Source organism: Miniopterus natalensis, chromosome 17 (assembly GCF_054644295.1).
Source record: "Miniopterus natalensis isolate mMinNat1 chromosome 17, mMinNat1.hap1, whole genome shotgun sequence".
In the NCBI taxonomy this organism is placed as follows: domain Eukaryota; kingdom Metazoa; phylum Chordata; class Mammalia; order Chiroptera; family Miniopteridae; genus Miniopterus; species Miniopterus natalensis.
In genome coordinates this window covers 16,174,355-16,189,432 of record NC_142097.1, presented here as the reverse complement: position 1 = coordinate 16,189,432, position 15,078 = coordinate 16,174,355, and the positions used below count along the sequence as shown (strand labels likewise).

Here is a 15,078-nt window from a genome sequence, read left to right as displayed (position 1 = left end):
GACTGGTTTTCCCTCACCCATGTTTTCTTTCAACTTATTACCTAATGAATTTAGTAGCCATTGATGATCATTTCCTTGATTTATTATTTTAATAGAGGTTATTACCTTTGCTTTTAAGAACTTGATTCTGCACGTTTTAGAAATATAAATTATGTATGATTCCTAGAGTACATCTCTTTGATTTTTAAATGTACATCCATAAAATAACCAGAGTGAATTTCTTTATGTTTCACTTCAAAGCTGAGTAATTATTGCTTCCTTAGTTTTTTAGATTTTTTAAAAGTAAATCAACTTTCTTTTTGCTTCCTTCCTCCAACCCCCAACAGATTGAAGAAGAGATGTTGGCTTTGCAGAATGAACGCACAGAACGAATACGAAGCCTGCTGGAGCGTCAAGCCAGAGAAATTGAAGCTTTTGACTCTGAAAGTATGAGACTAGGTTTTAGTAACATGGTCCTTTCTAATCTCTCCCCTGAGGCATTCAGCCACAGCTACCCAGGAGCTTCTGGTTGGTCTCACAACCCTACTGGGGGTCCAGGACCTCACTGGGGTCATCCCATGGGTGGCCCACCACAAGCTTGGGGCCATCCGATGCAAGGTGGACCCCAGCCATGGGGTCACCCCTCAGGGCCAATACAAGGGGTACCCCGAGGTAGTAGTATGGGAGTCCGCAATAGCCCTCAGGCTCTGAGGCGGACAGCTTCTGGGGGACGGACGGAGCAGGGCATGAGCAGAAGCACGAGTGTCACTTCACAAATATCCAATGGGTCACACATGTCTTATACATAATTTAATAATTGAAAGTGGCAATTCCGCTGGAGCTTCCTGCCAAAAGAAACTGCCTACAGACGTCGTCACAGCAGCCTCCTCACTTGGGTACTACAGTGTGGAAGCTGAATGCGTATGGTATATTTTATTCATTTTTGTAAAGCATTCTGTTTCGTGTTTACTAATTGGGATGTCATAGTATTTGGCTGCCGGGTTTCTTTTTTGTTTTGTTTTTTAACTTTTGGAGAAGTTTTGAAAAGGGGAATCGATATGTATGTGTGTGCTCATGTGTGTTCGTACACACATCATGCGTGTGGTAAAAAGAAATTGGCTAGATAGGGGGTATTTTCTGAACACTGCAAAAATAAAATACAGCCAAATGGCTTGAGTCATCACTTTTGGGCAACAATATCCTAAGAAGTTTGTGAAAAGATCTAAAGCCTTTCTCCATACCCCAAATTCTTATGAGCCACTCACAGCAGGCAGCATATGCTAAAACAAGTTATTATGGAAACACACTTGTATCCCCTTACCAGTGTATTTTCTTTATTAAATTGGTCTGACTTCTCAGCCTCATTTGTAGTAAAAAAAGTGGAAAGCCGTGAACACTGAAGGGTTGCATTGACCTTTTTGGAGAGTAGAAAACAACAGTTCTTTTTCTGAATGCTGCATAGGCTTGTCAGTGATTTTGTTTTTCCTCCCATTCAATTGTGCCTTCTTTGTGGCACTGCGAGATGGAGGTGCTTAAGGAGATCACAAGGTATGCAGGAATTGCATCAACAAACCTGTGAGCCTTCAAAGGGGAAGACCAGAAGGGTGAGAGAGGTCCCTGAAAGTTCATATGGTAGATGTATTCAGCAGCAGAGTGAGGAGATGAAGCCTATATATCCTGATGTTTTGTTGCTTATACTGTGATAATTCATCCTAGCTAAGCTCTATAACTCCCAAAATCCCAAACAGTACTTTCACTTTGTACAAAAACAAAGACGTATAGCCAATGCACATCAAATGCCTGAGGTATTTGAATAATGCCATATTTGCAAACTGCCATCTTTTGGAATTCTCATCACACTACGTAGACATTAATTTGATTACCCCCCTTTGGCTTATGGGATTTCCTGTTTACAAGTAGAATAGCCAATTATTTAAAGTTTAGTTGCCATAGTGAACTAGGAGTCACTGAGCCAATGACTTTATCAGCTGCTGACTAATCCTCACTACCACTGTAGATTTTGCTGTGTGTGCAGGTCCTCTTTTTTTTTTTTTTAATTACTGTTTTTGTTGCTGCAATACTTTACAAACTTCTAGTTCCTTGAGACTTAGTGACCATTTGGCATCATGTTAACATCATGCAATAGGAAACACCACTTCCTGAAGTCTCTAGCCTCAGTGCTAAATTACTACTGAAAAGGAACTAGCAAGTTTGGCAAATTAAAAAAATTAAGTTATAGTGGTCAGGGAATCTCTTGACAAAAGCTAACCTTTTTTTCCAGAGAGGGGTGTGTTTTGTATTGTTTTTTGTTTTGTTTTGTTTTGCAATGAAGGATCAACCCAGTGCTGAAAGTCAGATGTTACTTAGTATTCCTTTGCCAGTGTGGAAATTTAGTTGAAGGTAGGTAGGGAGCTGTGAGTATTACTTGAAGAAGAAGAAAAAGTTCTTTCCAGTGACATATCAGAATTTCTACAAGTTACTGTCCTTGCCCCCTCCCCAGTTGTCTTGAAGAACCCTTGCTGCTAACTCTGGATTCTGCTTTTCATATAGTCAAAGTCTTCAAGTTAGAATTCTCCAAGTCCCTCTTGGTGATACTTTCCACCTAGACCAGACTGATGGTCAAATGTAATCTATCACTGTTTGAGTCTTGGTTTTCTCAATTAAATTTAAGTCTTCCCCAAGTGTGAGTGTCCAATCTCCACGAATCATCCCCATTAGGAGTTTCTGGCATTCATTTAAAGGTAACTGGAAGAAAAATTAATATTTTAATGTGAATATTTTAAAAACCAATATCACAATAGAATCCAATCACAATTTTAGGCAGAGTTTCAAGTAGCACTCTGACACATTGTCCTCTTGGCCGTGCTCAAGATCACCAGTTTTTAGGTGAACGTGACTTGTACTTGTCATATCTAATTAAAGGGGCTTTTAATTTTCTCAGTATCTTTTTTGCATTTAAATATTACATAATAGTTCAAACAAATTGAAATATCTACCTATTTGGGGGGAAATGATAGGAGAGAGCTTTAGAATTAATAAAACATCCAAAAATATAATGGAATTTGATACCTTTAAAAATTTATTATTAGCCCCTTGGTACTACTAGAGAGGTGGAATAGGGAAGCAGATCAGTTTTGCCCACAAACTCTTTAAAACCTAAATACTGCCAGTGATACATGTTAAAGTCCACTTGTGGACTTTAAATTGACTTAACATTAGTCAACTTGAGTTACTGAGTTTGTGCAGAGCATATGTACTTGTAAAATCGTGATTGAATGCCAACTCCAGATGTCTACCCAGTAGGGCTTTATATCTGATTCACCTGTGTGGCATCCAGTTTTAACATGTAGGTCATGAGTATACCTGGATTATTCCATTAAGTTAACTTTCTTTGCAAAAATGGTTCAAATTATTTGGTTAGTGTATGTTTGTAAGATCTAACTTCTGAAGAATCTCATACATGGTAGGAATCAGTAAAAAGTAAAGCTTGTAGCAGGAAATTTTGAAAAGTTTAAGAGATTCTGAAGAAAGAAGCAGGCACTTTCTCAATCAGTGTGCAAATGTCAACATTTGATCAAATTACTACCTCCTCCCAGTGTTGGTGTTCACTCAATACATATGTGTTTAAGAAATAAAAAGTATGAGAAATTTGTCCAGCATATCAGAAAGTTATAAATGCTATATCTGGTATCCAGAGCTTGGCAGTAAAAATTTTCTTGTGTTCACTGTCTCTCTCTCTCTTTAGTTAGCATTTAAAAAATGCAAAACCTCATACCTTGAAATATATTATTTCTAATTGGGTTCTCTTCCTTTTACACATATCTTTTTTCTCCCCTTATTAAAGTCAGCTCTAACCCCAAATTATAGGTTCTTCATTATATAGTAATGTTAGCTGGAAAATGTTTATATGATTTTTATTCAGAGCTGCCCTTCTTTTTAGTCATTTTTATGCCTAGAGATGAATAGTCCTGCATTTGATGCCACGCCCACAGGTATAATATGCTTGGTACTCTAGGCCAAGGATTTCTTGGTAAATTAAACTTTTTAGTTTAGTCATGATTTTCAGCTGCCCAGACATCAGGTAAACACTATTCAGTACACTAAAGAAACTGTCCTTGACACTCCCTCCCACTCCCACCTAATTTCCCTCATCCTCTTTTCAAAAATCAAAAACTCTATGAGTGTCTTTTTCAGACCATAAGGCAGACTTTAGTAACTTTCTACTTCATTAAGTACTAAATGTCTAGCATTTTAGACTTTTATAAAATACATTGTGTTGGACACTGGAATAATACTATTTATTTTCACCTGTGAAAAATGACTTCATTGTACTTGAAACACCTCCTTTGCATTTCTCCATTTGTGCCATTCACTAGTGGAAATAAATTGTATTATACCATGATCTACTGGCTTTTTAAAACTGTGTTAAATATGCACATTTTTGGTATAGCTGTTATCATTTGTATGTATATATTGTATATACATATGAGTGTCTGTGTGTATAGATAGATGGATGTAACTCATACTGTACATTTCCATCAGGGCACTTAAGGTTCTGTCATTTTGTTTTGTTATTTCAAATCCTCAGTTAAGGCAAGAATGCATGTGTTTAAGAATGAGTACTCTGGGGTGATATTTATGAGAAGGTGGTCATTAGATGCAGTCTTTTCTTCTTTAATCCCCTCTTAGCACTTGTGTAGGTGGAAAGAAAGTTAAGTAAAATGTGGAACCATAAGTTGCAGATACAGTAGAATAGTGCTGGGGAAGGAGCCAATTAGTGTTTCTATGAGTTTGTGTTGTGATGCAATAAAGATAAGTGATGCAGAGAGAAGTGAACCATGGAAATTAAAAACACTGGTGATGATTCCTCTGCAAAGATGATGAACCAATAAATCACACAATCTTTATGTGCACTCTATGTATTTCTTAGTACTGATGTCATTGATCCTCTTACTGTTTTTCTCCATTAATACCAATAATTATAAATTTTGCTAAGGACCAAAACAGCCAAGAAAAGAATTACTGCTAAAGCATCTAAGGTTCTCCTAAACTATAAAATCAACAGGAACTGGCCACTGGGAGAGAAGGATATGGTATTGGCATGGGGCTTTCTCCCTTTAGCTGCTGCTTCTAGCTTGCTTATAGTAAGTTCTTTGTGCGCCTTCCACCCCTTCTGAGCCACTACTATTCACGCAGAGATTTGGCTCAGCACAGCAACCCTTTCCTAGGAGGCTTGTGGTCTTTTGTCCCATGCTCACAATGTGAAGTGTCTAGTGTATATTCAAGTCAGAAAATAATATATTTAAGGTGTTTAAGTATGAATCTCCTATAATGATGAAAGAAGAGGTTTTTGTTTCTTAGAAAACTGCCTTCTCTAAGGAACAAAGCCAAAACTTGGGCTGTCATCTTTGAGCTGCTTATCAAAATACAGACCATTATTAAAGAGAAACAGGTTCTCTATTTTGTTTTCCCTCATCTAACATAATAGGTAGTGCCCCGACCAGGTTGTAGCATTGCCTTTGAAAAGGCACTCACTCTTAGTTCTTAAAAACTGGAAAATTCCCATTCTCAGATTCTAAAAGAATGAAGAGTATGCTGTACACTTAGCAGACTTGCCTTTTGTATGCAAGGACTACTGATTGAAGTCTACTTTGCTGTGTGTCTGGTTATGTTGTCTGCACTTTTATGAAATCACTACAGTAGACTACATTGGAAATGACTATTAATTTGTAAAGAAGTGAGTTTTATTAAACACTGTCTAGGAAAAAAAGTGAAGCTGAGAACTCTTCCTTTATTGTATATTTATATTTTCTACTGAATTCTGGAAACCCCCCTTTGAAAGTCACATTGACTAATTTTCCCCTCGTTTATATTCAGACTTCCAAAATTTCACTCAAACAAGGGAAGAGAACCCACTTGGCCTAATGGCAGCCTTCAGATCATAAATATATAAATTAGTATGCACCTTATCTGCCTGTTGTGGGTTTTTTAAACTTGCACTTCCCACCTACCCAAAAATAGATATCCTTTAAAGAAAATAAATGCAGAGAATTAAAATTGGGGAGCCATTTACTATGTCACCATCACTGTTAACTGTTTCCCAGCAATCCTAACTTTGAAGTTTCAGAAATTTTGTGTGTACGTGTGAATGTGTCTGTGTTGGGTTTGTTTTTTTAAATATACAAGAGATTCTCCTTTAAAGAGAGAGAAAGGTTAATCCTCTCTGAAACAAGATACCCACTGGATATACTAATCTGGACATCTGTAGGTAGTTTGCAATGAAAAGGTGGAGAGAAGACAGGACTTCTGAATGAATGAAAAGGGTATCTTGATGCCCAAGAACTCCCCCCCCAAAGTACGGGTAATTCAACCTGCACAGTTTCCTTTTCACTCATAGTTTTTAGCAATTGTGAGTGGAAAATCATGTAATTATCTGTAAATATGTAGCTAACAGATTGACCTAGTTTCTGTATTTTTTTGTTTTTGTACTAAAGTTTATAAGTGTGCCAGCTAGAGAGGAGTTGCTGTCATTGCCGATTGTGGTCCTAGCATCTAACCCTGAAACCATCCTAGGTGACATTTTTATAATTAATGCTTAAATGTTGTTAAACAGGGGGAAATGAAGCTTAATCATTGGTCAGGTCTAAAATCTTTTGAAGTGAAGTCATTTTATTTAATATAATGATTACATGTCCTCAATCATGTATGAGGTAGGGAACCTCCCTCCCCCAGTGGCCATGTTTACAGAAGTGTGTTTTTGTCTATAAAGTGCAAGAATTTTAATGTTTATGTAAATTATGCAGGTAACATTATGGCTTGGAACTGTTTATTGGGCTCTTTAGCTGAATTTTCAAATGAAATGAACTATTCTTATTGTTGGCACATTGATCCCATTTCTGGAGCATTTTCCTATTTCCAGAATTACGTAAGTTCCTTTGTCATTATCCCCACTTAACCTTTCTCTGATACGCCTTATAGCCCTAGCCCTAAGGTGTTTAAATCTGGAGAACATAGACAAGGGAAAAGCATTTTTTAAAATTCATGAATCCTCATTTGTATGCTTTCAGTGCTCATATGTTTCTATGACAACTCCGAGGTCAGTGGAGTTTAGAAATGAGATACGAATGTTAATGAAAAGTGTGTACTATTTGCTTTTGCATGGCTTGGCTTAGCATCAGAGGTATATTAGGGCCACTTGAAAGCATGAAGACCAGTTGTATGGGAACAGGTTTCTCTTAGTGGCACATTTTGCTTTTTTCTGAGCCCTCAAATACATTGCCTCAGCATGAACATTATTGTTACTATAAACTGCACATGGTCATGGAGTGAATTGTGTGATTAAAAAAGATCTAACTGCGTAATGTTTGCAGATTCTGGCTGATTCATGTGACTATTTGGCACATATCAAACAAATGAAGGGGGGAGAGATATTGGAACCCTTCTAAACCCCTTTTTTGTCGTAGACAAGTACATTTAAGATGTTGGCTGCCCTGGTGTGTTGCCAGACAGCTCTTTTTTTTGGTGCCCCATTCCACATGTGCTTCCTTGCATTTCATAATATCACAGAAACTACCACCCCTCCTCCCCAGTAGCATTTTATGTGTTATACCTTTTATTCCACATTAAATGGGAATTGTGCCTACTTAGAGTGCTCCTCCAATTAATTATATACATATGTCCTAAAATAATCCAAGCCAGTCACAAGGTGGGAAATTAAAAAAAAAAAAAAAAAAAAGTCCACTTGAGGCCAGTAATTTATCTGACAAAGTATTTTACCACATGATCTTGACACTTGATATATGAGCCTATTAGGAGTTGCAGGTGGTTTCATAGAGCAAAATCCAAGTGGAGAGGGATATGTGGGGTTTCTATTAAAGAGATAATTTTGTTCTTATTTTACCTTTCCTTTTATGATCCTTCTCTACGAGGTTAGAATAGGTTAATTCTCCAAATGTATTTTATTTTGTTTTTTATCTTTTAGGGAAATTTTTACAAAAGTGATGGTCTGATGTAAATAACATTTTAAAGTATAGTGCACATAACTTCCCCAGATTATTCCAACATGATAATTTGTAAATGCTTTAGAGTTTTTTAAATTAACACTTGTGTTGCTAAATCCTATTTATGTAAGTCTGCTAAAATTTTTAACCCATTTAAAACTTAAGACATTTAAATAATGGATGGGTTACTTTGAGCAATTTAGCTTTCAGAACCCCCTTGTTTTAGTATATGAAAAAGATAGCTTAATGCGCATTAATGAGGTTGGAGAGACTATGAGAAATATGTATAGTGTATATTTTAAAACAGCTTTGCTTGTATTGTGAAGATTTAAAAACAAACGAGATTTTTAACGTAACTATTAACACAGTTTTAACATAAGTTATCCCACTGGGTTTAAGAGCATCTTGAATGTATAATCCTTTTTGTAACCCAGGTTGGTTTCTGCTTTTACCAGTCATCCAAACATTATTTATGTTTTTAATTTTATATACTCATTTCCCTTTTTTTTCCTCAACCAGCATGATTTTTTTGCACATGTATTGTAGAAATTTTTAAGAAAAAAATTAATACATCATTTTCTCTGGGTTTTCTTCACTCCTCTCTTCCTTTCTACTAACCCCTTACCTTAAAGGCCATATCGCTCCATTTGCATTATTTGTGCAAATGCCAGGGTTGGTTTTTATTTTTATTTTTGCTATTTACCTAAAAAAAAGAAAAATGCTTCAGTCAATTGCTTTTTTATTTAAAAAAGAAAAAAGAAAAGAAAAAAAGCTGTAACCTTATCATTTCTGAGCAGACCATTGAGGGATGAATGCACACCTGTAATAGCCCAGGACCAGCTTTGGTGGCTAAAGGGAATATTTTAACCAAGCAAGAGGTTCTTTTCTAAAAGTGGTATATATTATTCACAATCTCTTTCAGTTATTCCCACAAGTCAGGGGTCCAGATAAAATGAGGGTTATCAGCAAACTGATATGTTATCATTGAGGTTCATCAATGAATTTGTACATTTCTAGTTCCCTTTGGTGAAGGGAAAAATGATGATTTTGCAAGACCTAGATTTTGGCTTGGTTTCTTGCCTCCTTTTTTGGCAGCCTACATCTTCTCATCTCCTAAAGCCCTTGAGCCTGTAGGGTTTTTGTAGTGGACAAAGGACTTGTGGCCTTTTAAAACTGGGACTGATTTAAAAAAATTTTTTTTGGTGAGAGATTATCATCTTGAAAGTGATATTCTGCCACTTTACAGATGACTAATTTCAAATACACACAGTCCTCTCAATTTTCAAACTAAACAGATGCCCACAGTGGAGGCTTATCAAGGGTTGCGACGGGGAAGAAGCCTCTCCCTCACTGTCAGCACCAGCTGGTAAAGGTGACTGTACAGATGTGCATTTTCCTTTTGGTAGAAATGGTCCACAGCACTAACTGGTAAGGCTTATTGTACAGTATATTGTCAGTATTCTTCTGGTTCAACATACCTTATAGTTCATATATAACCTGTATTAATTGTATAGATTGTGCATTTAAAGCTGTTACCAAGTTGTCAGAACATAAGAGCGAAAACAAGGTGATATGTAATATTTTGTTTGTAAGTATCCTTTGTATCATAGCAAAGGAAATGTTTAAAAAAATCAACTGTAATAAAGTAATTTTAGTACACAGAGTGTCTGCTCCGTTTTTTTAAAAAGTAATTTTATTCCCCCTAAGAATACAGTATATATCAATTCAGTGACTATTGGATAAGTACTGGATCTCAGGCACTGTGCTGCATGTTGAGATTATAAAAATGAGTAAGACATGGCCCTGGCCAGTGTGGCCACATTGGGTGGGCAGCGTCCCATGCACTGAAGGGTTGCTGGTTCAATTCCCTGTCAGGGCATGTGCCCTGGTTGTGGGCTCCATCCCTGGAGGGGGGTGGATCAATGTTTCGCTCTCACATCGATGTTTCTCTCCCTCTCCTCCTCCTAAAAATCAATTTTAAAACCTTAAAAAAAACATACACACAAAAACCCTGTAAGATAAGGGTAAGGGTAAAACTCCTTGACATACACATGAACCCCCTGGTCTAATTGCCTGAAATTCTGTTTGCCCAGAGAGTGAAGTTGCCTATTGTGTTGTGGGTGTCAGGCGATTCTTTAGGTTCTTAACAGCTTGATGCAGGTCCTTCAGTTTTGTATAGACCTATTTGTGCTCTATATAACTACAGCTCTTTCCACACGTGGACACACAGATGTGTATGTAGTTCTTGGACCTTGTGCAAAGCTTCAAAAGGTGGCTTCATCTGGACTTATCTTCCTAGCTTTGAAAATCATCACATTTTAGCCCATATGGGGCAGAATATCTAGTCCAGTTCTGTTGTTTAAAACATTGTTAAAGTGACATTTTTGTCAGAAGGCTAATTTGGGTGGTTTTCATGGACTGTGGTTTAAATGTTTTTAAAAGTATAATTGAGATTACTGCTGTATTGAAAAGACTGTCAGAAAAACGGCACTTTAAACTTTTTAGTATAGCTTTTTAACTCCCAGAATGTCGATATTGAGCTATTTTGAGATTAACTAACATTTATTAGTGTTTCATTTGCCTGGGTCAAACAACTGTGGCAGAGCCAAGATTAGATCCCAGGTCTCCTACTCCATCATTTCCAACATCCCTGCTTGAATTTGGAGGAATTCCAAAAGGATTTACAAGCCCGGCCGGGTGTGGCTCAGTGGTTGAGCGTTGACCTGGGATCCTGGGGATCAGGGTTCGATTCCCAGTCAGGGCACATGCCCGGGTTGCGGGCTCCATCCCCAATCGGGGGCATGCGGGAGGCGACCGATTGGTGACTCCCTCATCGCTGATGTTTCTCTCCCTCTCCCTCTCCTTTCCTCTGTCTGAAATCAATAAAGATATATTTAAAAACAAACAAACAAAAAGGAATTACAAAACAAGATTTCTTTATGCTTTATCCCTCACAATTGGGCTCTTCAAACTACAGTGGAAGGAGAGTATTAGAAAACATGTGCTTCTAGCCTGTATCCTATGTCAACAACCCAAAACAAATGTCATTGGCTAAACATATCAAAGATGTTCTGAGTTATGCTTAGGATTTAAAGCCTATCCTTGACTATAAAAGAAATCTGAACATAAATAAAAAGTTACCACAGTGGTCAGCTTAGCTCCACAGCCCCAGTGGTTATGAGCCAGTGCTATCACCTACATCTCAGTGATGCCAGCTGCAGAACCAGGGTTCTCTGTGTGCATCGTGGGCAGTTAGTGACTAATTGCTACTCTATTTTCAGATACTTGTTCTTTTTAAAAATTTTTTTAAAAATATGTCTTTATTGATTTCAGAGAGAGGAAGGGAGAGAGAGAGAGAGAGAAACATCAATGATGAGAAAGTCATTGATCAGGTGCCTCCTGCATGCCCCCTGCTGGGGACTGAGCCCACAACCCAGGCATGTGCCCTGATTGGGAATCAAATTTCGATCTCTTGAATTCTAGGTCGAGGCTCAACCACTGAGCCACGCCAGCCGGGCTCAGATACTTGTTCCTAATGGATAGAGGTAGACAGGGTTGCTGAGGATGCTAAGGCTATGCAGGCTATACAATAACCAAATTTCAGGGTGTTGTTTATAATGTGTATAGCTCTCACATGGAATTATACACTCCAGCAGCTCCAAAGACACATTTTCCCCCCTTCTGTTATCCTTTACATTATGAAGTATAAAATGAGCATTATTTACTGTCAGCCAGTGATTGACTAGGAAAAGGCAAATAAAACATGGCATAAAGAGCAGCGGCTTGGGTTCTGGTCTTTAGCCCCACCATCGTGAAATCTTGAAAGTAACTGCGTCTCTGAAACTTCACCTATGAGAAATAGGAAAACAGATGGTTCTTGGCCGGAACAAATGAACCAATGCAAAACCTATTAGCCATCATAACCTGGTTATCAGAGTGCATGCGGGTGTTTGGGTGAGGGGTGGGGAGACTTTGGCCTCAGTTGGGCAACCCAGGGCCTGGCCTGTGAGCCTCAAAAGGTGCTGCTCTTCCAGGCCCTCCCCATCTTTGCAGTGGAATTAATAACTGGAACTTCTTGGCCTTGTAAACGTTAGAGAATGGATTCTGATCTGAAAGCAAACGCCACCTCATCAGAGAGAACTCTGAGCTCCAGCTGAGGAATTAAGTAGACATGGAGAATGGGATCTACCTGCTTTTACTAGCTCACATCCTAACAGGCTTCCTGAATTAAGGCCTACTCACAGTCTCAGTCTTTTCATACGGAGCAACCCAAAATAACTTTTCCAAGGAGTCACCGATGAAGTACAAACTAGAACCCACATCTCCAAACTACTTCAGCATTCTCAACACATAGATGACTAATTGCCCACTGGAAAATATCCCTGTAGGTACCTTTGATGATCAGAGAATTTTGAGTCTGCTGGGAAATTATTAGCCCAGAGCAGGAGGCCTGGTTGTTGATTAAACAGAGCTGCCACTGGTTAGTGTTAGAGAACACGAGGCTAGATCTACAGAAGTAAAGCAACAACAAGCAAACAGAGAATGTGCATGGAGGCCCTGTCAACTCCACAGGTAGGTAAGCATGGCTCAGTACACAGAGGACTTCAGAGATAAACCGCATGTTTGTTTCTGGAGATTTAAAAAATAATGACATTCCATTGTTGCAGGGAGACTGCAATTTATTTACTATTCAGAGGCAAACAAGACGGAGAGATTTTTGTTCAACCCTACTGGTGATGAACACTACGGCAAGGTATGACCTTATCCCCAGGAGGGCTGGAGGGGCTAGAGACATTTATTTTTTGACGTGTTAGTGTCTTTTATTGGTTTAATGAAATTCCACTTTTCCTTCAACTTATAGCTCTTCTTGGACACTTTAGAGCATAATTATTGGATATCTTTTAAAAAATCCTCTGGTCACTTTGGCAGAGTTATTTTCATTAAAATCTTCATGTCATCTCCAAACTCCTAGAATCCCCATCAGGTCTGTGATCTCCTGATTCTCAAGCCCTTAAATCAACCAGAAGTCTTTGCAACCCACTGAGCTTATTAGCATTATTTTAACTCACCAACTCTCAGATGAGAAAAGAGCTTATATGTAATCTAGGCCACCTTATTTCTTGGCACATGTCCCCTCCATAATGTGTGCCAAGTGACAGTCTAGCTTGCCTATCCCACATACGATGCGGAACTTCCTGCTTCCTGAGGCATTCATTCCATCTCCGGGCGCTCGGGTACTTCCTAGATACAACTTCTCAATCTCATCTCTGCCAATTGTGGTAACTAGTGTAAACAATCTCTGATGTCATCCTCGTGGCTTAGCTGTAGAATCACAAATACTACTATTGGCATTGTTACCAAGTTCTACCAAAGAGGCCAAGTGTGTCTGCTTGTTTAAGCAAGGAGGGGAATTCATGCTAAAGTTCATTTGTAAAGGAAGGGTGACTGACACAAAGGATCTTGTGGTCTGGGTGGTAGGTGAGTACAGAGGCGCTTCTGTCCCGGGGGTGGTTTTGAGGTTATATATAAAAGCAAGATAACACTTCCTCTGTCAAGACCTCTTTTCTAACAGTACTCCAGTCTTAAAAAGGATGTCTTCACTCGGAACAGAGAAGATGGCCTCTCAGAGTGAGGATTTGGTACTTTATTTTTTATACTGTTGACTCCAGCCAAGCCACCCAGAAGCCTACATATAAATACATAAAATACTAAGTCTTTAAGAGAATTAAGTTATAGGTTAGCATAGTCTTTGGTATCAGAGGTCAGAACTTAGTAGAACTCAAACCTTCAGAGGCAGGTGCCTGCTTCCTGCATTTTGATCCAACGAGTGCAGACGGAGGACTCAGTCTCTACTTCTGAGGTCACGCCTCCTTTAAATCATTGGGGGGTTTTCCTTGCCATTTGAAGGTGTCCATAAAAAATAAAGAGGCCAAAAGGGTGTCGAGTGAATGAGGCCTGAGAGGGTTGCTAAAGCCTTGCTACCTGGAAAACTCCAACTCAGAGGTACTTTTTTGGGTTGTGTTGTGTTGTGTTTGTTTCTCGCTTCCTCAAACTCTTAACTTGTCGTTTTGTTCCAGGGCCACACGTTCTCAGAATAGTGGGTCTGGGGTTCCTCACGCCGATGTCATATAATTAGCTATTAACTAAAGCAGAGCCATTTGGGTGGTTCCTTCATGGTGAGACTGAAGGACAGGGTCGTCCAAACCTGTATGAACAGGAACTACACTTGCTTGGCAAAAAGGAGCTCAGAAGCCGTGATGTCGTCAAGTGGCGAGGGGAAGTTAAGTAGCCTCCTGAGATGGGCTATGAGCACATCTGGCACAAGGGGCATGGAGGAGAAATACTTAAGGGTTTATTTAGGTCAGCGATTTTCAACTGGGGTGCCGCAAGAATTTCTAAAATGTGCAATTCTTGACTATTTAGTCAGGGGCACTTACCTCTTTCCCCTTAGATTGTTAAATTAAAAAATCACAACAGCCAACACAACAATAGCCGTCTGGTGTGAATGCCCTGTCTTGAACCTTAAATACATGGGTCGTATAACAGAGTTGCTACTTGTTGGTTATGTTGCATAATAAGGTTGCATCTGATTGTTTAATTCTTGGTTCAGAAGTTCTTATAGGCACTTGATTTATTTTTAAAGTCACGGAGCAAAAAGGGTAGGTAATTAGTATTATTATTTTTGTAAATCAAAATTATACCTATTTTTTGTCAGATTGGCAAAAAATATAGTTTTTGGTATGCCATATACTTTTAGTAATTAGTTTATGTGTGCCACGAGATGAAAAAGGTTGAGAATTACTGATTTAGGTCATTAGGATTGTGAGTCCAGGGGAATTAACGGAGCCTGACTAGGGCTGTCCTGCCTATCTGAGGACTTGAAGACTGGAACCCTCTCTCTCTCTTGCTCTCTTTCCTATAAAAGGAAAGGGAAGCCAACCATGACTTCTCAAAAAGCTATTATCTTAACCAGAGTTCTGGGGTATCTGGCCTAGGGAAATGATACAGATTTAGCTCTCGGGGACCACTTACGGCAGAAACAGGGGTGTTTACAAACCAGTGGGCTGCTTCCCACTTTGCAGTCAGTTCTGAATGATCC

At 38.7% G+C, this 15,078-nt stretch overlaps 1 protein-coding gene across 2 annotated transcripts in view; it reads left to right on the top strand.

Moving 5' to 3' along the window:
• TAOK1 (TAO kinase 1) overlaps positions 1-9,638 on the top strand; it is a 112,513-nt gene extending 102,875 nt beyond the window's left edge. For both annotated transcript variants that reach the window (XM_016201952.2, XM_016201953.2), the window contains one exon: positions 327-9,638. In XM_016201952.2, the coding sequence (XP_016057438.2) occupies positions 327-788 (462 nt within the window). In that variant the 3' untranslated portion in view covers positions 789-9,638. The remainder of the gene's footprint in view (positions 1-326) is intronic.
• Positions 9,639-15,078: the final 5,440 nt, after the last annotated feature.